The following is a 23,396-nucleotide window of genomic DNA, read 5'->3' on the forward strand; positions in this document are numbered from 1 at the left end:
ATTTAAAAAACTACTCAATCAAATTAAGTGAAATTTTTTTCTGAGATCTTCAGTCCAAAACAGATACATACAATATAACCTTTATTTGATATTTTCATTTTTTAATGTCTTGATTAAACTGTACAAGTGCCAAAAACAAAAATCCAACTTGGCATTTTTTTAAAAGTGAAAATGAAATACATTTATTCATAGTTCTTCCAAAACAACACATTTCATTATTTTTCAAAAGTCTTTTCGCACGCACATGTGCTTTTTTTTCTAAGTCTCTGTCACTGCCATCCCAGGTCAATGCCAGCCTCAATTTTCACACGCCCATCTTCCCCAGCAGCACTTTGCTTCTCCTCTCGAGCACGTGATGCATTTTTTCTCTCCTTTTCTTGTAATGCAAGCTTGCATGCACTTGCTAATTTGCATAAATGCTTTTACAGATTTATAAAAAATTGGAATCAGGAATTTAATACAAAATCGGAAAAAATATTGAAATCGTCCCATCACTACTTGCTAGAATACATAATACTAGATAATAAAAAAGGGGCTCATCTTAAAACCATACTGCAATTTCACGTTAACTATACAGATTATAGTTTGAGCTGTCATTCAAATGTATACCCAAGTTTGAGATAATACACATCTAACAGTAAAACAGCAGTAAAATATTAAGATAAACCCCTTTTATCTAATATCGTTATAAAACTATCTGAGGATTGTTATGTTCTTAATCTTAAATGCCAACATCAGATCTGAGCTCTGGAAATATATAAAAGATTTTATTTATTTTTTGTTTTTAAAGTCTACTTTGCAATGGTCTTGTTTTTAGCTGAAGGAAAATTAAATTGCATAAATTCTGAAAGATTTTCACATTTATGAGAAAAAATAAAATTTTAACATTAAGCGTTCAGGTATATGGTGATATTAAATCTATTAAATCAGAGTTGTTTACCTTGGTTGAATCTTCAATTATTAGAAAAGAGTTTAAGTATACTAAAAATGAAGCAGAAATGCAACAAAATGCAAAATAATTGGGCAGCTAGTCTTTTTTTTATTGAAAATAGTCAAGTTTGATTTTATTTCACAATTTATATGCAGCATCTTTTTTTTTTTTTTACATATGCTTCCATAGTTATTCAAGCCTTATTCTATTAGTTCATTTACACCAACGAGTAACCCAACCAGCCAGTATTGTTATTCATATACACATGATTTAAAAGGAAATATGTATTGATAGTTTTCAAATATGTTCCCTGGTGTGGTACCTCAAGCAAATGTCTTGTAATATATTGTATTGCATTGATTAGTTTTTATATGCAATTACTAAAAAAAAAAAAAAAAGTTTTTAACAAAAAGAGAAAAACCTTTGTATTTTAATAAATAATATTGTGTCTAAAGACCCTTACTTATAAAATAGATCCTTATAATAAAAAAAATTTGGCAACCAACATCTTTCATAGTTTGGGGTCCTTTTCCCTTTCATCTCTAAATGGTATGCCCATCAATATATAGATTTAAAGATCTAAAGCTATAGATTTAAAGAGAAACTCTTTTCTCTTTGTTTCATTATTCAGTTGGCTTCTTTCCAAACCTCACTTCTTTTTTCTATACAAGACTAGCAGAGCTACCCTACATTGCCTGGGGCCATTAAAAAAATATAGCAAATGTTAACTTTGGATTATGTTTCCAGTATAACATCAACAAAAGGACAAAGATGTGCTTTATCTTGCAATACTATTTAAACACCCGTGTCTAGGATCCAGAGCCTCAGTAAAACCAAATTAACTAGCTTTTGGGTTACTATGTGATCTGTCTAGAATATTGAGCACTTATATAATTGAGGAGGTCTCCAAAGCACTACTATAACCATCTCCTTTAGAACAAAGTTTTTATTTTTTTAACTTTTGGGTTACTAGCTGCTCTATCTAAGATATTTAGCACTTTGAATTAAGGCTATTGAGTAACACCAACAAACCTCCAAGATGACTGCCTTGTCTGTTTTGCATGACAAACTTTTCTTCTATTTTTTTTTTTTTACTTAAATGCTCTCTCCTGATCAACTGCTCTATTTTCTAAGTTGCCACTAAATCTAATCCGTTGCACGTCCTTGCTCTCAGCCCTTGACCCTAATAGACTCGTAAATCGATACACATTAACACCTAAAGATTTCTTAGGCATGCTTTTGATTATACTCCTAACCCATAACTAAGCTTCTAAGTAAATACTTACTAGCCATAGTCCTATACATAGACTTAAAGTGATCTATAATGAACAGCAACCCTTAATATCTTTCTTTTGATAAGAGATAGTATTGCAATAATTTTTACACAAACTGAACCGGTACTCATTGTAATACAAATTTCCGGATATTAAGAGAAAGGCGAAGTCATCCTCCTTCGTTAGAAGTCTGAAAACAACTTACTCAACGTCTAAATTTCCATGCATTCGTATACAGTGAAAACATGCTATTTATCCATCCATATATATTTAACAATACTTACAGAATATGCAATAACCTATATCTATCAGGTATAACTGAGCATATATCTTATCTTTCAGTCATATTAAATACTCAGTTTGGGCACCAAATCTTAATTTCTAATATCAAGTAAATCATACTTTAACACTTCATTCTATTCCTAAACTTACAAAACTATATCTAACCATACATTAACTCGTCTCTCTCAAACCAATGCTGTTGCAAATTTAATTAACCCAGTGGTTGACCTTGTTTCCTGACTAGGGCAATGAATGCCACTTTTCCCCCGCTCCTGCCACATCCCATCCCCCTAAACTGGACACAGTGGGGTGCTTCAGTACCATATATGTCAGTGCAGTTGGAATGGGCTAATGGATTGAGGGTACCGGATTGACAGTTCCTGGCTGCTGTTTCCGACTGATAGTACTGATAGTACAGGTAAGTATTGGTAGCGCTTAGAGTGGCTGCTCCATCAACAGTTGTATAATATCGGGATGTTTGTAGTGCCATGCCACGCATGGAAAAGGACTCTGCACTCATCCCCGGTGGGCTTTCCTGAGGCCACAATCCTGTGGGTGAGGACAGCTGATGGTCTACTTCTATTGCATGTCTGATATTCTGCACAACCACTTGTCCAGCACACCCCTCACTCACTCACCCTAACTGAAACTTTTAAATTAAATAAAATGAAATGACAGCTCAAGCTAAAGTTACGTTTAAACCAAGCACAAAATCTAAGAAAACCAACCTGCCTCCTCCCTTAAGGCTTGCATTTACGAATATGCGCGGGCTTAAAACTAACTTAAATGATTTGAATCATTTCTCCTTGTAAACACCCCGAATATCTTAGCATTAAGTGAAACTAACCTTCACTCCTCCATTCCCTCTAACAACTTTAACATGGCTGGTTATCTCCCACTCTGCCATAAGGACTCCGACAGACATATGCATGGGCTTGGAGTCTATATTCGTAACACCCTCCCCCTGACTAGAGAAATAAAACTAGAATCAGACGACCAGGCCTTTATGTGCTTCAGACTAAACATGCAACACAATATTAGCTACTTGTATTTTCTCTACTGTTCTCTCAATCCAGGACTGTACTCTAATAAACAAAGTCTCTGACAGCATAGATATAGCACTCTCCCTCGATACTAGCACACAAGTACATGTATTTGGTGACTTCAATGTCCACCACAGTAACTGGCTAGGATTCTCTAATTACACAGACATAGCTGATAGCGCATTCCCTATCTCAGACGGTTACATTTCCAACACGTTTCCCAGACCAGCAAGATCAACATGCCTCACTTCTAGATCTCTTTCTGACAACGGTTCCCGATGATAGTACAACAAATGCCCAAAAGCCCACTCGGAAATGCTGATCACGCTGTGATAATGGTAGAAATCGCCCTAAATTCTCGCCCTAAAACTGAAGACCCAATACTCAAAACAACAAGGTATTACAAAAAGGCTGACTGGGAAGCCATCAGGGAACTCATCAGAGATGCCCCATGCCAAAATATATTTTCTCTTCCAGCGGAACAGTGTGCAAATAAGACCACTGAATGGTTCAAAACTGCAATTGAAGCACATGTTCCCGCACGGAAATTCTATAGCAAGCCCCACTCTCCCAATGGTTTACTTCTGCTTGTGCAGCTGCCATTTGTCAAAGGCAGCATGCGTTCCGCAGATTCAGCCGACATAAGTTCAGCTCAAACAAACAGAAGTATATAGAAGCTAGAAATAATTGTAAGAGAGTGATAGCGACAGCTAAGACAGATTACTCTGAAACGACCAGAAAACGCATTGAAGCACAGAAATTAGGAACCCGGGATTTTTGGAAAATCTACAACAGCGTAGTAAATAATGGGCAGTCAACTATTCCTCCACTATCAAACAATCATGAGGTTGCTTGCACGGCAACTGACAAAGCTAATCTGCTTGCCAGTCAGTTTGCCTCGAACTCCACACTGGACCCGGCACACCACTCCCTCCCTGACTTCCCTTTGCGGACAGACGCCACACTAGACGATTTGAAAATCACCTCTTCTCAGGTACATGGTATTATAAAGAACCTAGACACCTCAAAAGCATGTAGACCAGATCTCATCCTGGCTGTGCTATTAAAAAAATGCTCTGCTGAGGCTGCTCCAGTTCTCTCTAAACTTTACAATAAATGCCTTAACGAATCTTGCTTTCCCAACTGCTGGAAAACCGCTTCTGTAGTACCAGTCTTCAAGAATTCTGGTGAAAGAACTGACCCACTAAATTATCGCCCCATTATCCTCCTCCCACTTTTCGCCAAAATATTTGAGTCCTTAGTTAATCAAGCCCTAGTCCAGCACCTAACAGCTGTTAAACTCCTGACTGACAAACAATATGGATTCAGGCAAGCCCGTTCAACAGCAGATATCTTAACTGTAGTCTATGAACGTATATACTGTTCACTGGACAAAACAGGGGAGGGTAGCCCTTCATATATCTAAGGCTTTTGACAGGGTATGGCATGATGGTCTTCTAAGGAAAATTAGATCATATGGTATCACTGGAAGAATACATAATGTAATTAAATCACTCTTCAGAGAAAAATCCAAGTTGTCCTCGACGGTGGTACATCTAAACAATATGACATAAATGTGGGAGTACCTCAGGGGTCTATCCTTGGACCTCTATTATTCCTGATATTCATAAATGACCTCCCTGATAAAATTGTTTCGGAGATGGGTATATTTGCTGATGACACCACTCTCTATAACAGATATGAGGGGAAAACAAATGAACACATATCCAAGGAAATGGCAGAAACATTAGAGGATGACCTCCAATCTGTAGTGGAATGAGGACAAAAATGGATGGTCACATTCAATGCAACCAAGACTAAGCTTATTTCCTTCAATAACTACAAGAAATGTTCTCTACCACCAATAACAATGGCCAAGGACACATTGCCTGAAAGTACTTCTTTTAAACTCCTCGGCCTAACGTTTACAGGGAATATGAACTGGAATAGATACATTGAGAGCATTGCCAAGGCTGCTGCAAAGAAGGTTGGCTCCCTCTACCGTGCTAGAAAACTACTTATGCCTGAAAGTATCCTGTACCTCTATAAGGCAACCATTCGTCCATGTATGAAGTACTGTTGTCACATCTGGGCTGGTACATCTGCTGCTTGTCTCTCACTCCTGGCCAGGGTTCAAAAGAGAGTCGCCAACCTGATAGGTCCTGAACTGTCATCTAGGCTACAACCTCTGTCCTATCGACGAGATATTGCATCCCTCTGCCTGTTCTACAAATACTTTAATGGCGAATGCTCTGACGAACTGCAAACATTTGTACCTCCATGACGTAACTACCCCCCGACAAACCTGACAAGCAACTAAGTCTCACCCCTTTACAGTAGAGATCCCTAGGTGCAAGAAAGCCTTTTACTCCAATAGTTTCTTCCCCAGAACTGCAGGTCTTTGGAATTCCCTTCCGGGATTCTGCTTTCCCAACTGTACTGATATGCAGAAGTTCAAGTGTAATGTGAACAAACATCTTTCTACTCATCTCTCTTCATAATGTCCCTGCAAATTAAGTCCATGATAGTAGCCTCTTGCTTCAAAGTGGCACTGTGCCTTGTTTGGGGTGAAAATTGAATTAAAAAAAAAAAAAAAAAAAAAAAAAAAAGAATTTCTTTATTCATGCAACACTGTATTCATACATACATGAAATTAAGGAGGCCTCCAGAGCATTACTAAAACCATGTCCCCATCCTCTAGTAAAAGAGAAAACTAATGTTTACTACATAACATAAAAATGGTACTTCTGCAGTTTAAATTCCGTTTTTCCATGAGTCTCACTCAGCAACGCCCAGCGAATGACGAAAACCGTTCGGGAAAATGCAGAGTGAGCTTATTCACTGAGAAACCAAGTGGTAAAAAGAGACGCAAACAATGAGCAGACGACATCAAATTGGAGGGAAAATAAAAAATCAAAGGGCAGAGTATCATTGTGCTTGAAACAACAAGTTTTTATTCTTGTAACAAAAAGAAAAAAATGAATAATTCTAGGCTGGAAGCTATTATGAAGTCTCCGGAAACGGTCTTCGCGTTCTGCCAAAAAACTGAGGATATGCACAAAATGCAACTGAAACATAACAGAGTTTCAATTGGAGGTGTAGTAATGGCTAGTGTAGACACTGAACCTCCTTGCATCATGGCACCTTTTTCCAGCAATCTCATCTTCAGATAACAATTTTTTAGAATAATATATATAAGGGCCTACGAAACGGCAACACACAACCTACAGTGATATCAGGTCGGATCACAAAAGTTTCATGAAAAATATGTGTGTGTGTGTGTGTGTGTGTGTGTGTATATATATATATATATCCCAAAAATTAAAAAAATTCTTCTTTGTTCCATAAAACAAAACTATTACTTTTTCATTAATTCAAACTTTTCATACAAAGAAAAAAAATCTGTTCCTTGTTTAAAAAAAAAAAACAAAAGAAAAAAACCCAATAAATTTTATGAATTTATTACGGTAGGTTGTTTTTGTTTTGTTCATTTTTGAATTTACTTCCGTCCGCTCAGTATAATCCAGCGATTTTCATCGTTCATACTCATAGAAAGACGGGATTTAAACTGCAGAATGAATCTTAAACACATGGAAAAGTTTGAGTCGCACAACAATGTTCACTCTACAGAGGTCTGAACACTTCTGTCTTAGAATTGCCCACCTATGGAACACTGTTCTACTGGCTTGCTTCTTGACCGACTACAACATTGTTGCTTTCAAGTCAAATGTAAACAAGTTCAAAAAAGTCTGCCGATGTTTACTCTACATAGGTCTAAACGCTTCTGCCCACTCTCCCCAGCAACCCGCTTTTATAGTGCCCGGGCGCACCTTAAAATCATGTGTGAGATGCGATTTTTCAAGGACTGTTCGAGACCGTGGGCATTAAAAGACCACATTCGCCATCTTGGATCTTTGTTTTTCTTTCTCAGCCCGCACGGTTTTGTGGTAAGCCTTCTCTATTTTCCCCACAGCTACACTTACCCTTTATATAATAGACTAGCAGATGTACTCAACGTTGCCCAGTATTAAACGTAATGTAAAATTCCTTTTTAAAAAAAAAACAAAAAAAAAGTAAAGAAACTGAGACATGTGCTTGCGAGTACTGTTTTTTCTAAACAGCTCACTTAAAAAAAAAAACAAAACAAACAAGAAACAACTCGAGTTAAAACCAAAACCTAAAGACAGTGAGTCAAGTATGATAACCATTAGGCCAGCTTGCCATGTCCTTTAAAAAGTGTTTTCAAACCTACTTATTCTTAACATAATGAATCTGTCATGTTAACAATTCACGCATGTTGACAAACAGATAAAAATCTGATGATCCCTCCGTACCAATTTTGACCCCTTAGCAGTCCTTTTTTCTGGATGAAAACCGACTAAAAAGTTTTCCATATGTTTGAATATCTTATATAGCAAATTTAAAGTCTGTAGATCATTCATTCAACTTATAGGTTGAGAGTTGTCCTAACACACACACACACACATTCCCACTTTTATAAACATATAAATCATTTCAGCATGGTCAGTATATTACAGAAAAACGTTTTTCTTTTTAAACTTGTTTCTGATTATATTTTAAGTCCTTAAAGAAAAAAAAAAAAAAAAAAAAAAAAAAGAAAAAGAAAAAAAAAAAAGAAAAAAGAAAAATTAGCGTGTCAATTGAGACAATAGACAAACACGTGCTTAACATTGATTGATGTGAAAGTTTTCAAGTTATTTAACAGAATGCAATGTTATTTGGTCTGTTATGCTTAAGCTTCCAACTGCATCTGTGGCACTTAGTCTACGACGCTTAAATTTCAAGTTGTATATTGGTCGCTAAATATTCAGATTAAATACATCTGAATCATCATCGTTCTTGGAGATGAATAACTAAATCCTTTTTTATTCTAATGAATAATTCCAACAAATAAGATTCATCATTTACTTACCCTCGCCCAATCTTGCAAATAATATCGAACACTTCATCTGGCTGACGTGCCAGACATTCATCACTCAATTTCAATTCACTGAAAAGAGAAAATAAATCCAATCAAAAATGAAAAAAAAAAAAAATGAAAAACAAGTTCTTTTAATCTACAAATATAAAATTATTTATCTTGGTCATGTACCCATTTTTTAATGCAATCCATTTACATTTGTAGACAATTTTATGCATTAAAAATATAAATACAAAAGAATGTTGATATGGATACTCTAATGTAATAACATGATACAACACATGGGTCCCACACGGCAGCGGATAGCTCAGGACACAGTTAGATGGTTAAAGTCCAAGGAGGGGTTCCTCACCGAGTGATAAAACCCTTATTGATTGATTGAATGAATGTAATAACAGTCGAAAAGCTTTTTAATACAAAACCATTAAATTGCCTTTAAATATGGATACACCATACAAGTTTTATATACATACATACATACATATATATATACATACATACATATACATATATACACATTACAATAATAATTTTAATACCTACAGACACTAGTGTCTCATCATTTTGAGAATCATCAGTCTAGGGTGACCCGATTACTACTGGTCGGGGAGATCTGAACCTGGCCACAAAGCCATCTCTGACTCCATAACAATCTCGTGTTATATCTTCCCTCTTTTGGAAATGGGGTACAATCATGAATATCTCCAGTATCAAATAATCCTTATACACTGTGAAATTTACTTTATGTATGAAAACCAAAGAGGGAAGATATAACATATGAGAAATATTTGGAATCAAGTCTCCCCTTGCTGTTATTTCAGATCATTTGAAACAATAGCAGCAAGTTTCAATCTTCCCTCCATCAAGGCCAGAGGTTTGAGGGGAAATATAAGATATTTTGTAATTCATATGCAAAAATAGGAAAGCAAATGACTATGAAACTTTTTGTGGCTGTAAAATAGTGCCAAAAATAGGCTCTGGATGATCCCCTTAATGTATGACCTTAAGGACAAATGTCACATAGCCTACTACACAATTCAGGTCATTACCTATCCAACCAGCCTTCATTTATTAAATTCTGACCAATAGTTGCTGAGATTTGGAACTTATAAAATTGCCAAAGGTGGTACATCTTTATAAAGATATATATCTTGGTGGCCAAATTGAATATTCAAACGCTCATATCTTGGTTGTATTGGACGAAACTACATGAAAATTTGCAGGCTTTTTTAAAGATCATAATACTATTCTATGATTAAAATTTTATGACAATCGGTAAAAAAAGAACCTATATTTTCAAAAAAATAAAATATGCCCAAATTTGCCCACATTTGTATATATAATGTCCTGGCAGGCCATCTTCAGTTTTGTTGCATCGGGATGAATTTTGCTTAAGAGCTTTTTTTTTTTTTTTTTGCTTGATTGTTTCCCCGGTGGCCTTGCCAGGTTACTAATATATATATATATATATATATATATATATATATATATATATACACTAACACCTAATGTTACCCAGGATTGAATGAGGATCAATGAATGTTCCAAACTTCCAATATTTTTATTGAAATCAGTGAAATCACTCATTTTTTAATTAAATCGATTGATTGATTGCCTGCTCTAATTGGGGACACACCTTGGTGCACTGAGATGAAGTTCCACATACCTTAATCCACAATACATTGTAGTCTACACTGTACTGTAAAGAACCTACTGTTGATTTTATAAAATTATTCTTGAATAATGACTTTCATTAAAGTTTAAAATTCAAAAGTCAAGTATCATGGTTCAGTTGTGCTATAAACAGAAACATTAATTTCAAAAGTGCTTGTGTCTTATCAAAAAACCTACTGTTGAATTTATATGCTGGGTCCTTCTGTTTGTGCGGTGATAAAACTTCTCAAATATACTATATAACTTGGTCAAAATCAGACTGTTCTTTCTTAAATCAGATTTTTTCGATTATCTATACTTATCGAAGGCATTCTGATACAAAACCTATCTAAGAACATTTCCAGACACATAAAATACATTTGTGTAAAAAAAAAAACAAAAAAAACCGGCCCAGCCGTTTCAGAGTACATAGGAAATGAACTCAAAGACCGAAACACAAAAACAATGCGCCTTTTATATATAAGTAAACAGACACACACAAGTAATAAAAAAAAAGTCTGTTTAAAGCACTATTGATATGGAATGCAAAAATGTAAAATTTAAGTTTTAAAGAGAAAAAACAAGTGCAAAATTTTTTCAATAAATAAACATCTATTTATTAAAATTAAATTCGATATTTCGATTCATAATAGAATTTTCATCAGGAAAAACAAGACTTTTTTTTCTTTTCTTCTTTTTATATACCATGATGGCAGTGTTGATGCATGGCACGTTTTCCTTTAGATGTTGTTGAAGTGTAGTTTTCAAATATCCAATATAGTAGAAAACGTCGATCTAGCGTGTTTTTAAGTAATAAAAAATTAATAAATTACTTAAATACATGCTCGACTAGCGTTTTCTACTATATCAGAAAACTACACTTCAATAACATTTGAAGGAAAATGTGCCAGACATTACCCTTACCATCATGAATAAAAAGAAAAAAGAATAAAAAGAAAACTTATTTTTCCTGACAAAGATTCTTTTATGAATTGAAATATCGACTTTAATTTTAATAAATAAATGTTTATTAACAAAAAAAAAAAAAAAAAAAAATTCTGCACTTTTCGATTGGCTGGCTATAATTTAAACCTTCGCCATTTACGGTTTGGCGATGAACGCAACGGCAAAGACGTCACTTTTTTTTTTTTTTTTTTTTTTTTTATTTCATGCTCTTCTCCTTTGCAGTATGGGTTTGAGCCTACCTGCCTACTTCAACTTTTTTTTTTTTTTTTTGCTCAACACATACCTCCAAACACCCGGGCAACGCCGGGCACCCAGGCTAGTATGTCATAAGACGCAAAATGTATTTGTTAAACACTTTCTATTTAATCTTCATAGTAGACTTTCTACTCTTTGAAAAAAACTATCCATCTAGGTGCAATTCAATATTTTATTTCAGACATTTCTTCTCACCATCTCCCTTATGTAGATATAGTTATTATTGATCACTGACTTTTATAGGGAGGATGTACAGAGGTTTAGTGAACACTTGGCACCTCTTTCTATATTGATCTGTTCACTATCCGGCTGAAGTTTTAAAATTGCTGTGACTTCATAGTAAAGCTTTTTATGATATGTCCTCAAATAAAGACTGTTTTAGAATAACGGCATACAATCCTAGTGCACAATTGTAAAAAAAATAAAAATCTATTTAGTTTATTAAATGTTTGTTAAATATATTTAAATGCTATTTTATTAAAAGATTTGGAGCAAACTTCTAAAATATTACTTTTTTTTAAATTATATTTTCTTTTTAATCTTAAAAACAAAATGTTAAATCAAATTTGTCATACTATTATAAAAAACAAAAAAACAAATTTGCACCGATATCAGTTTTTTTTTTTTTTTTTTTTTTTTTTCGAATTATCAAGATCCAATAATTTAACTGAATTTTTTAAATTGAAAATACAAAAAAGACACTTTCAAAAATAAAAGAAATTAGAAAACCTTTTAAAATTCGCCCCCCCCCTTTTTTACATCCTTATATTTATGAATTTTTTCATTAAAAAATCCTTTTCAGCATTGGAAAAGGAAGATACGTTGCATTAACATTTATGAAATCAATTTCAATTTGATATTAAAAAAATTCTTTCATCATCATGCCTTAAGATATATATATATATATATATATATATATATATATATATATACACACATCTAGACATATATGCATAAAATAGGTTGACAAGTTTCAAGATTAAGAAAAAAAGTCTAAAATAAAAAAAGCAGTTAAATTTTTTTCTTTAATCAATTTTTTTCCCACAATCTAAAAATGAGAAAAACAAAATATTTCACAGTTAAATTTTTTTTTTAAATTCCACAATTTTATAAAAAATAATTTTAGCCTTAAATTCTTTGTTTTATCATTTAGAGATTTTTTTGGAGACAATTGTTTCATCCAAACATATTAGTTTAACGTTATATTTTCTATAGAAGCATGAGTATGCACAAACTTTAAAAAGCAAAACAATGAAAAAATTAATCATGATGCTAATCAAGCATATGCGTTACATGTTTAACGTAAAAAAGGTGATCAACTTAAGACTTGGCTCGCAACGGTCAAGGCAGATATATGGAGATTGTGTCCGGTCCTCTTTTTTGGTGCCCATTGCTGGATCACGCCGTCGACTCTGCTGCCGACCAACGAGGGTGGATGGCTTTGACGCGAGATGCGGTTAACACTGGCTTGATCCATCCCGGGTGAATGTCACTATAAGCAAGTAAGTATCCATGTGACCGGATCACAGATAAAATAAGCCTGGGTCTGGTGTTAGCACATACACAAACAAAACCATAAAAAAAAATCAAACCAAACAAATAAAAAATCCGTGGGGGTGCAGAAGAAAGATAAGTGCATCACGATTGGGAGGAGATCTTTTGATAGCCAACATTAGGAACTAGATTGACACTCTGCAAATGTTGGTCCCTATTATTTCAAGTAACAGTATACAATAGAACAAAGAACAGGGAAATAAATATGATCAGTATAAATCAAAGACCACACAGAGAAATAAATGGACTATACATATAAAAAAAGCCTCCATTCAGTCTTGGCAGACTATGGATACCCACTGTATGGGTGCCTACGCATGAAATTTTTGTGCCAAGAGTTGCACAATCTCCAACCACACCTCTTCTGAGTCGACATTGTTAAATATCAGTGGACAGTGGAGGTTCAGGACAACTGGAAACAATGCCGAGATAAGCGGAAAGCACATACAGTGCCTAGAATTCCCAAATGGTCACCCATCTGATACTAGCCAGGCTCAACGTTGCTTAACTTTGGTGATTTGACAAGAACTGGTGTGTCGACGTGATTATGCCATATACATATATACCATATTATATGGTGCATAGAATTAAAGGAGTTTACAACATAAGGAGGAGCTGGCTCTATTATATAAAAAGTTAGAATTGCATGTGGTCACTTGATGTAAAGTAGTAATAAATGATGGTTGAGATGATGTTAATTTTGATGAGGATGCTGTCAATAGCTCATTAGTTGTAATGCTTTATTTGTAACATTTCTTTCCATTTTCGATGGAATGCGTACCCTAGTTATATTAAAAGACTATGTTTATATTTCTATACATGTATATATACTTGGATTTCCCCTCTCTCACAAACGTTTAAGGAGTGTGCTAATAATATCTTGCTTAAAGATATTAAGCATTCCAAGCTTCCCACACACGAGATTGATATTAGATAATAATGAAATAAAATGAATCTTAACCAATTGAAGAAAAAAGCTTTAGAGTTTACGATTTTACTCTTCATAATAACCGAGACGTTGGTTATAAAAAGAGAAACAATTTTGGAAGAATATTAGAATCTCAATCTTGAAACGAGATTTCATGTGATAAAACATCAAAACTTGAAAAAAAAAAAAAAAAAAAGATTTGATGGGCTTGGTTGTTTATACTTTTTAAATGTGGATATATTGCAACTTGATAATTCGTTATACTGATAGGTCATTCCACTTAACCTTGTCTTTAACTGTGACCTTGAAAAGTGGAGTAGATTGGTTAAAATCTTTGGCAACAGATATGCTAACTATCCATTTCATCATTTTAATGAATTGCACAATGAAAATAAATATTATTACGATTATTACTTGATTTAATCCCCCCCCCCTAAATTTTATTTAAATTAAGATTGTTTTTATTCAATTTTCTACCTGGATAAATCTTTATAACCCATTAAGTACCAGAGTATTTAAATATTTTTTCTGTTGAGTTAAAACTTTGTGTAATGACCAAAAATGGGTTAAAAGACACAAATTAAAAAGGAAAAGGTTATTTTATTTAGAAAGTGAAATAAATATAAATAGGATATCGAGTATATATATGTGATATATTTTAGAAATCAAGAGGCTACACATTTAAGATAAAATTTACACATTATGGTAAAGATCAAAGTAGTTCACATAAAGTTACATTCCACTTTTGGCAATAAGTTAGTGGCTTACTATTGCAAGACTCATTTATATAAGTTCATACATCATTAAATAAATCAAATTTTAGCAAATTTCATAGAAATTTTTTAGAAGTTTCTAATAACTCTCAGAAAGCTGATCAATATATATAATCTATTTTTTGCAGTAAGCAGTATTATACATTATCTTATAGGTTTTAAAAAGAAATTATTTGGTGTCCTATTTATAGGATAGTGCAACTTAATGGGTTAATGTTATGGCCTTTTTTTTTGTATATGTATGTGTGATATATATTAGACTAGCGGGAGTGCCCGGCGTTGCCCGAGTGTTTGTAGATGTTAAAAAAATTGTTGTTTTTTTTAAGGGTGGAACCCTTACTTCGAAGGAGGAAAATAAGGTGAAAAAAAGAGTTGGTAATTAACTTTTGCCCGGGTGACGAAAGACGAAATTTAAAAAAAGAAAAAAAAGAAAGAAAAGCTAGAGAGAGAGGTGGGATTGAACTCAAACATTCTCGCTAACCATCATGCCATAGCAGATAGTTAAGTGAAGGAGTTGGTAATTAAGTAAAGAATCATGCACGCGCAGAAATGAACGTCTGGCTGAAGGCCAGTTAAGCTTCCCGCTTTCTGCCGTTTTATTTGTTTCCCCACAATGTTGGGGAAAACCAGCTCCTCCCAAGAAAGTGGGAACTCTGGCAGTGTCCAAATAAACAGCAATTGTCTGATATGAAGGGTTTCCCCTACATTGATCAAACCTAATTGATTTCAAAACGTCCCAGCATGAGGTGTTTGTGTTTGCTTTGATTAGTTTCGCTTTTATATGAAAAAGATAAACACTCGAAACGAGGGAATTTTTTAAAACTCAATCAAAAATAAGAAATGAATGAGAATCACGCAGGCGCAGAAATGACCATTTGGCTGTACGCCAGTCAAGCTTTCCTCTTTCTGCTGTATATTTGTTTCCCCATGATGTTGGGGAAAACCAGCTCCCCCAAAAAGGGGTGAACTCTCAAATGAATAGCAATTGTCTGATATGAAGGCCCCCCCCCCACACACATTGATCAAAGCTGATTGCCTTCAAGACGCCCTGGCCAGAAAGGCCAGGCGGACAACTTTGTTTCGATCAGTTTCGCTTTATTTATACGAGAAAGACAAACAAACACTGGAAACCAAGGATTTTGTTAAAACTCAATCAAAATAAAGATAGAGATAGCGTCCATTTTCGAATCGGGGATATTATAATCTAGGGAGTATAAGGAAACTTCTCAAAAAAAAAAAAAAAAAAAAAAAAAAAGTAACCTTGTTGAGAAGCCAGGCGAATTAAAACTTTTTTTGGACATACACAAACGTGCGCACCCATTTTGCCTTTTCTATATATAGACTAGCGAGGGGTACCCGGCATTGCCCGGGTGTTTGGAGGTGTGTGTGTTTTTGGGTAAATGAAAACAAAAATCGTTGGCCGGGTGTTTGTTTTAAAAAAAACTGAAGCCTTGGCGCGCAGTTGGAAAATAATAAAGTGCGACCCCCCCCTCCCAAAAAAAAAACAAACAAACGATGTTTAACGGCAGGTGCGCGTTTTTGTCGACTTAATGACGTCAATTTTGAGTGCGGGACAGTGTTTTATTTACCATGAGTCTGTTCGCTTCTTTCTTTATACAAAAAAGTCGAATCGATGTGCGCCGATCGAAAACTGTTGAATATTTAAGTTTTGTAAGTTGGGCAAATTAAATACACACGCGGCGCCAGTTCGTAACTTGTACATATTATCATTTAGACGTGATATAAAAAGTCTTAAGAAGCAACCCAAGCGAAAAGCAAGCGGAAAAAATCCGTTCTTGGACATACACGAAAATGCACACACAAACATTTTCGCTTTTATATTTATAGATGTCATATCCTAGGCTCCTAAAATCAACAGAGATTAAACCATTCCTGTAATAATTCGGTCTCTGTTGGTTTTGCAGTGGGAGTTTAGTTCTACAGTTCTAGGAAGTCCACCCTCCTAGGCCTTGTCTTCTCTCTTTGAGAAGGGGGTTAGTTTATTGCTAATAACCTGAGGTGCCTTTACCAGGGAGTGCCGACCAGGCTGCTCAGGCACTTTTTGCAGATCAGAGTGCCTCTTCTTAGGGGCCTCGACTTCTTAATCCCACTTTCTGATCCTGGTGTTCTTGCAGTGAGAGAGAACTAAACATATATATATGTTATTTATCTGTTTATTTTACGGTAGGTTTGAATAGAAAGCACTCCACTTACCTAAATGTTAAGAATAATTTTCTCTCACCAATGTGATGCTCCAGATAGGGAGCAACATATATTGTTTTTAAACATAATAATCCACAGGCATGTATTTCGTCATACACTCATCAGCATGGCTAAGCATAGTGAAAGCAAGACCTTAAAGTCTGAAGCTCTACCACTGAGCCAATCCCCACCTGTATTGAATGTATAACAATTTGTGTGCATATCATTTGTTTGTTTTAAAAGTACTCAACCTAAATAATAGAGATCATATATATGTACATATTTCTGTGGAAATCTACTTTATTTCCTTATAGTACAGGGTGACCCCCCCCCCCAAAAAAAAAAACAAAAGCTAAATGGAGGCCATCTAGAACATATGCTGTAGAACGGAGAAAAAAAGGTCAAAGACCCTAGTGTTTTGATGTGATGTTTTGAATATAATAAACTAGTTATGACCAAAGTTTCATTTCATTCGGACAAAACACTAAGAAACAGGCCCTAATTAGAGTTTGGGGCAGTTTTTTTTTTGGGGGGGGGGTTTAACTGTATATACCAATCCTTATTTAAGAAGCTCTATGTAATTACAGATTACATTGTGCTATGAAAAATACTGTCAAGAATTGTAAATGTCAACTGAATTAAAGGAATAAATTATAAGATGGTAAACATCATGAACTTTGGAATATAGACTTTTGTCATTCATTCACTATATATATATATATATATATATATATATGTATGGCATAATTATGTTATCCACAGATTTCTGTTAGATCACTGAAGTCTGACCAGTACTAAAATGAGTAACGATTTGGGAATATATTTGTCCAAAATCTGCTCCCTAAATCTGATTCGGTTCCAATTTTGAGGGTTTTTTTTTATGCATGTTAAAAAAAAAAAAAATTTACTCAAAAATTATTTAAAAAATTTAAAAAGAAAATAGAAATATTCAGTACAGTGCACAGAAGTCCTTTGTGATTTCCAAAAATACCTGTACGCCCTAAGAAAGGGAAAGATTATAAATTTATTAAAATTTATTTGAATTAATGGTAATTTACTTACACCTTTCCTTTACCCAATCAAAAATGAGTACATCTTTTGATCCCACCTCTAAACATTGGATAATCATAAAGTTTAAAAAAATAAGTTATGGGCTAAGGGAAAGAATTCTTCATTCAATCTCTTGCTTTGAATCTTCTTGCTATTATATTTTAATTTCTTACATTATATAAATAACAGATTCATTGCTGCGTTTAATGGAAACGTTACAGATTGTCAGCTTTTCTACCTGGCTGTTGTTGCTTTCTTATAATAAAAGTTGTAAATTGGAAGTAAAAATCAATAAAATCAAAAATTGTGTGTATTTTTTTTTTTTTTTTGGACAATTTTTCAACTTTGAACCATAGTAAATATGAAACATTACCTAAAAAGGGGGTGGAAGTGATGTACACTAGATCTCTCCTCAGCACAGAATATAAAATATTTTCAGTTAGGTATGTCAGCTCTAAGTTCTAAACATAGTGATTTTGCTTAAATACTTAAGGGGTGGGGGTGACATGCCTTTCATTATTGTTAGCATCTTCGCACCAGCAAAAAAAGGTTAATACATCCTCAACCTAAAAATGTCAATCATAAAGTGAGGATATTCAAGCAAGCCTTTTAGAAATATACAAACCCAATACTTCATCTGCTAATTTTTCATGCTAGAGTTTAAATGTGCCATACAATTTTATATATAATTAAATTAGGTCTGTTCACAAATCACCAAAATCCCTTCTACAATAGCTGTATATTATACTGGTGGAATACGAAAAAACGTTTTCTGCTTTCCTTATTTTTTTGACTCAACGTTTATGATTAATACACAATACTAAAAATACAAACGGTTCTTTCATTTGAAACAAATTAGTGAAATACTATGAACATGACTTAATCAAACGAAAATAACCAAATAGAAATCAAGAAAAGAAAATCTCACTCCATTCACAATGTCTACTTACACAGGTTTTATGGTAAGAGGGGGGGGACACCTCTACAGTTAGATATTTAGAGAATTTAAAAGAATCTGAATTGGTTTCAACCTCTGTCCCATCCACAAAATATTGCATCCCTCTGTTTTATAACTATTTTAATGGTGGATGCTCTGACAAACTACTAGCCCTTGTACCCCTTTGACATAAATATCCCTGACAAACCTTACAAGCAAAGTCCCACCCTTACACAGTAGAGATAGAGATCCCTAGGTGTAAGAAAGCCTTCTACTCTAATAGTTCCTTCCACAGAACTGCTAGATTTTGGAACTCCCTTCCGGTTTCCTACTTCCCCAACTGTCTTGACATGCATAAGTTCAAGTGTAATGGGAACAGACATCTTGCTGCTCAACTCCCTACATAGTATCCCTGCAACTTATGGCTCTGATAGTAGCCCCCTCCCCCATACATCAGTGGCACTGTGTCTTGTTTGGGGTGAAAATATAAAAATTTTTTTTAAAAAAATGGAATCTGGAACATTGGACTTGTCTCATCACTAATTATTATTAACAGTACATTATACAGATTGATGCTGAAAGTGCATCTCGTTGAACTCAAAAATCAGCACAGATTTTCAAATGGAACCTTTTATTTAAAACACAAGCAGGTTCTTGTTCTGTCTGTTCTGTACGTAGAATTCTAAATAATTTGCAAATATATTTTGAGTGTCGCCCGTACTGATGTTTGAACTATCACCCTCCCCTCAAGAAGGATGTAACTTAAAACTGAATTTTAGCAAGTATTTTATTCACTACGCCATGGATCCTTGCAGATTCCCAAATTCAACAAGATACATCTGAAGAAAGTCAGGCATTGACCAAAACGTTGTGAAAATAACACTGACGATGAAACCAGCAGTCTGAACCATCTAAATCAGAGATTATGTTATATTGTTGATTGCAATACACATGCACACACCAGTCAAAGTGTAGTATATGTCCTGTCATCGATCAAATATCACAGAATCTATATGAAATTCAATTTTGCAAACTTTGTATACTCACAAAATAATTTATTTCTTGCCTCTGGGCTGATTAAAATGTATAAAAATACACTTTTGATTAAATAAATATAATGCTTACTCTAAATATAATGAAAATATAAATGAATGAATTGTATAACAAAATTGACAATAATAAAATTTTTAAACAATTTAAATCTAATATACATCTTTTGTTAAATGTTGAACTATGTATTGGATAAATGTATTATTTACAACTTGCAGAATTTGTGGAAATTCCACAGCGAACTCTTTCATCTCTTCTCTATATAAATAAAATGAACTCATTTTTTCCCCGTCTGATTTTGACATTAATAGGATTAAAAATCAAGATATTTCATGCAAATATAATATGCACAAACGGCAGAACAATATCTGAGGTGTGTTATAGGCTTATTATTTCTCAAATTCCTCGATAATCTTAGATTTCTATACTTTTTCTGCTGAGAAGTCACGGCCAAAATCGATTAAGATCAATGGAAGTGGTAAAATATTTTCTCTCTAATAAATTCCTCCTCACCCTGCCACCACTTAACACCGTTTGGGGATCGTTCACAAGGAACAGTTGAGAAGAGAACACCGGTTTGGCTTCGTAGTTCTTTCATGTGAAGTTATTTAAAATCACTAAACTAAGCTGCAGTGCTCTGTGGCGTAGTGGTTAGCGTGCTGGACAATTCACATTATATTTTCACGTTCGCGCCGACCTACCGTAGTCTTTTTTTTTTTTTTTTTTTTTTCCTAAATAACTGGAATGGACTTTTCTTGGTGGCCGCACTGTTAACGTTGCAGATTTTTTTTTGTTTTTTTTTCACACTTTATTTTCCTACTTTTACTCATGACTCCGGGTTTGATCCTTCCTACTTACCTACCATAACATTTTTTAACCCCCCCCCGTCCCGGAAACAAACACTCGGGCAACGCCGGGTACCCCCGCTAGTATGTAATATATTAATGTTGGCATTCTGTGGATGTTCAGCGTAAATGGAGACACCCTGATATTATTGTAGCTCTTGTTAACACTGCAAAGGTATTTAACTAAGCTAGCAGGGAAGCCTGGCATAGCCCAGTCGTAAAATACGTTTAACTATGATATTTTAATTTATGCAGATTTTGTATATATTATTATAGAGTCAATTTTCTATCGATTCTTATTATATATTATAAAGTTGTGATTTAAAAAATAAATAAAAGATGTAAGCGTGACACACAAAATAACACACGTTATCGTATTAATATATAGATTAGCGGGACCTGAGGAAATTCCACCGGAGGACTCATTCATATGTAATATGTTGATGTTGGCATTCTGTAGATGTACATGGAGACACTGATATTATTGTAACTTTTTTATTAAAACTGCAAAAGTATTTATCTAAACTAGCACGAACGCACGGCAAAGCCTGGTCGTAAAATACGCTTAAATATGATATTTTAATTCTTGCAGATTTTGTATATATTATTATAGAGTTAATGTTCTATCGATTTTCATATATTATAAAGTTGCGATTTCAATATATATATATATATATATATATACATGTATATATATGTGACTTGGGTGCATTAGCTTGAATCGAAACCGAAATAAAAACACATAAAAAAAACATATATATATATATATGACGATTAAGCTACACTGAATATTCCGTGTTTCATCCACTCTAGGATTCTTCAGGTTTTATATATATATATATATATATATATATATATATATATATATAAACTTCAGTTCCTTCAGCCATAATCAAAAAAAAAAAAAAAAAAAAAAACTTATGAAGAATTCTTAATATAATTATTTATTAAAAAAAAGTAAAAATAGATGACTTAAGTGCCATCAGCTATAATCGAAACCGAAACGAAAACTTATGAAGAATTGTTAGTAAAATTATTTATGACAAGAAAACGACTCGGATGTAAGCGTGACACACAAAAAAACACACACGCTTATCATATTAATATACAGATTAACTAATAAAACAGATCTCTGTGATAGTAGTTATAAAAGTGTTCTAACCAGTAAAAACTTATTTTCATTTTTTGTAAAGAGTAAATATGCCATTCAGCCAACTTCTACTCATAATAAAGTAATCGTTAATTTTTGGCAATTGTCATTATCCAAATGCAGATTACTGATTCTCCCGTTTTAATATTTACTGAATTTAACTTTGTTGTAATTTTTTTTTAAAGTTTTACCAAGAAAATAGTACAAAGTGAATAGCATATTTAAATTAAGTAGATTGAGACAGAGTATAAAAATATAATAGACATAATTTTCTTCTGATAATTAACAATGTAAACACAAAATCATCTAAGAAGTTTACACAAAAGTTTTTAAGGAAATGTATCAGAATAAATGTCAATGGATAACGATGAACGTTCCACTTTCTTGTACATTCAAATTAAATTTGAATTTTGTACTAGCACAAACAAAATGTGTTGTTATGCTATGCAAACTTTTCGTTAGGTAAAAACAATATTTCAAATTTTAGAAAATAAGGTAGTATTTGTGTTTGTTTAAGACTAGCAGTGAGACTCGATGTTGTCCGGGATGGAATGAAGACCAAATGTTCCACCCTCCCATACTTTTATTGTCATCGAAATCGGTAAAATCACCCATATTTTTTAATCAAACGTCTGTTCAAGTTAGGGACCCTCACTCCTACAGTGTAGCAGGAGGAAGCTTTACAGGCTTTCCGGGCAGTGACTTAGTCCATATTGCACTGTAGAGAATCTGTTGATTTTTATGATTTGTAAATAACCACTTTTAAAAAGTGAAAAAAAGTCAAGTATTATGTTTCAATTGTGCTCTAAACAGAAACATTCCGATCGAATGCACCTGTCTTATAAAAATACCAACTATTGATTTTATGAAATTATTTTTACATAATCGAATTAAAGTTAAACGTACAAAAGTCAAATATCATGGTTTAATTGTGCTCTAAAAAGAAACAGTACTTTTGAACGCGCCTGCCTTATAAAAATCTACAGTTAATTTTATAGGTGGGGCATTTCTGTTTGTCCTGCTATAAAACTTCTCAAATGCACTTGTGATCTTAGGTTGTATAAAAGTGTTGACTTTGATTAAAATTGCATTTCGTTCTTTAAATCAGAATTTTTCAATTTTCGATACTTATCAGACACATTCCGATAACTGTGTATCGAATGGATACCATTATACTTTGTTTGCTGCACCAGGTAACAAAGGTTCATGCAAAAAGTTCATCCAGATTGTCCCAGTAACTTCTGAGAAAAAGTGGAACAGATAGACAAACAGACTAAGAGAAATATGTTTGGAAATTTTTTGAAATAAGAACAATTTAGGTTATTCAGACTATCGTTTTCATCTTGGATGTTATTTATATTCCGATTATGAAGAAAGATTCCGGAGTTTGGCGGAAAGGAAGTGAGTGGGTGTGGAAATTGATACCAAAACTAAAATTGCCATACTGCCCAACTCTATTAGATAACATTTAAAAAATTTATACCGTCTTCAGTTATGAAAAAGTCGGTGTTAATGAAAACAAAAAAAAAAAAAAAACATTACTATATTGATAAAGTGAATC

At 33.7% G+C, this 23,396-nt stretch overlaps 1 protein-coding gene across 1 annotated transcript in view; it reads right to left on the bottom strand.

The window, feature by feature from the left end:
• Nucleotides 1-23,396, bottom strand: part of LOC145243383 (serine/threonine-protein kinase 3-like) — a 116,691-nt gene that overhangs the window by 35,976 nt on the left and 57,319 nt on the right. Inside the window, exon 3 of the mRNA XM_080106217.1 lies at nucleotides 8,464-8,541. Coding sequence (XP_079962343.1) covers nucleotides 8,464-8,541 — 78 coding nt within the window. The remainder of the gene's footprint in view (nucleotides 1-8,463; nucleotides 8,542-23,396) is intronic.

This window comes from Euprymna scolopes, chromosome 22 (genome assembly GCF_053919585.1).
Source record: "Euprymna scolopes isolate OS-2025 chromosome 22, ASM5391958v1, whole genome shotgun sequence".
Lineage (NCBI taxonomy): Eukaryota > Metazoa > Mollusca > Cephalopoda > Sepiida > Sepiolidae > Euprymna > Euprymna scolopes.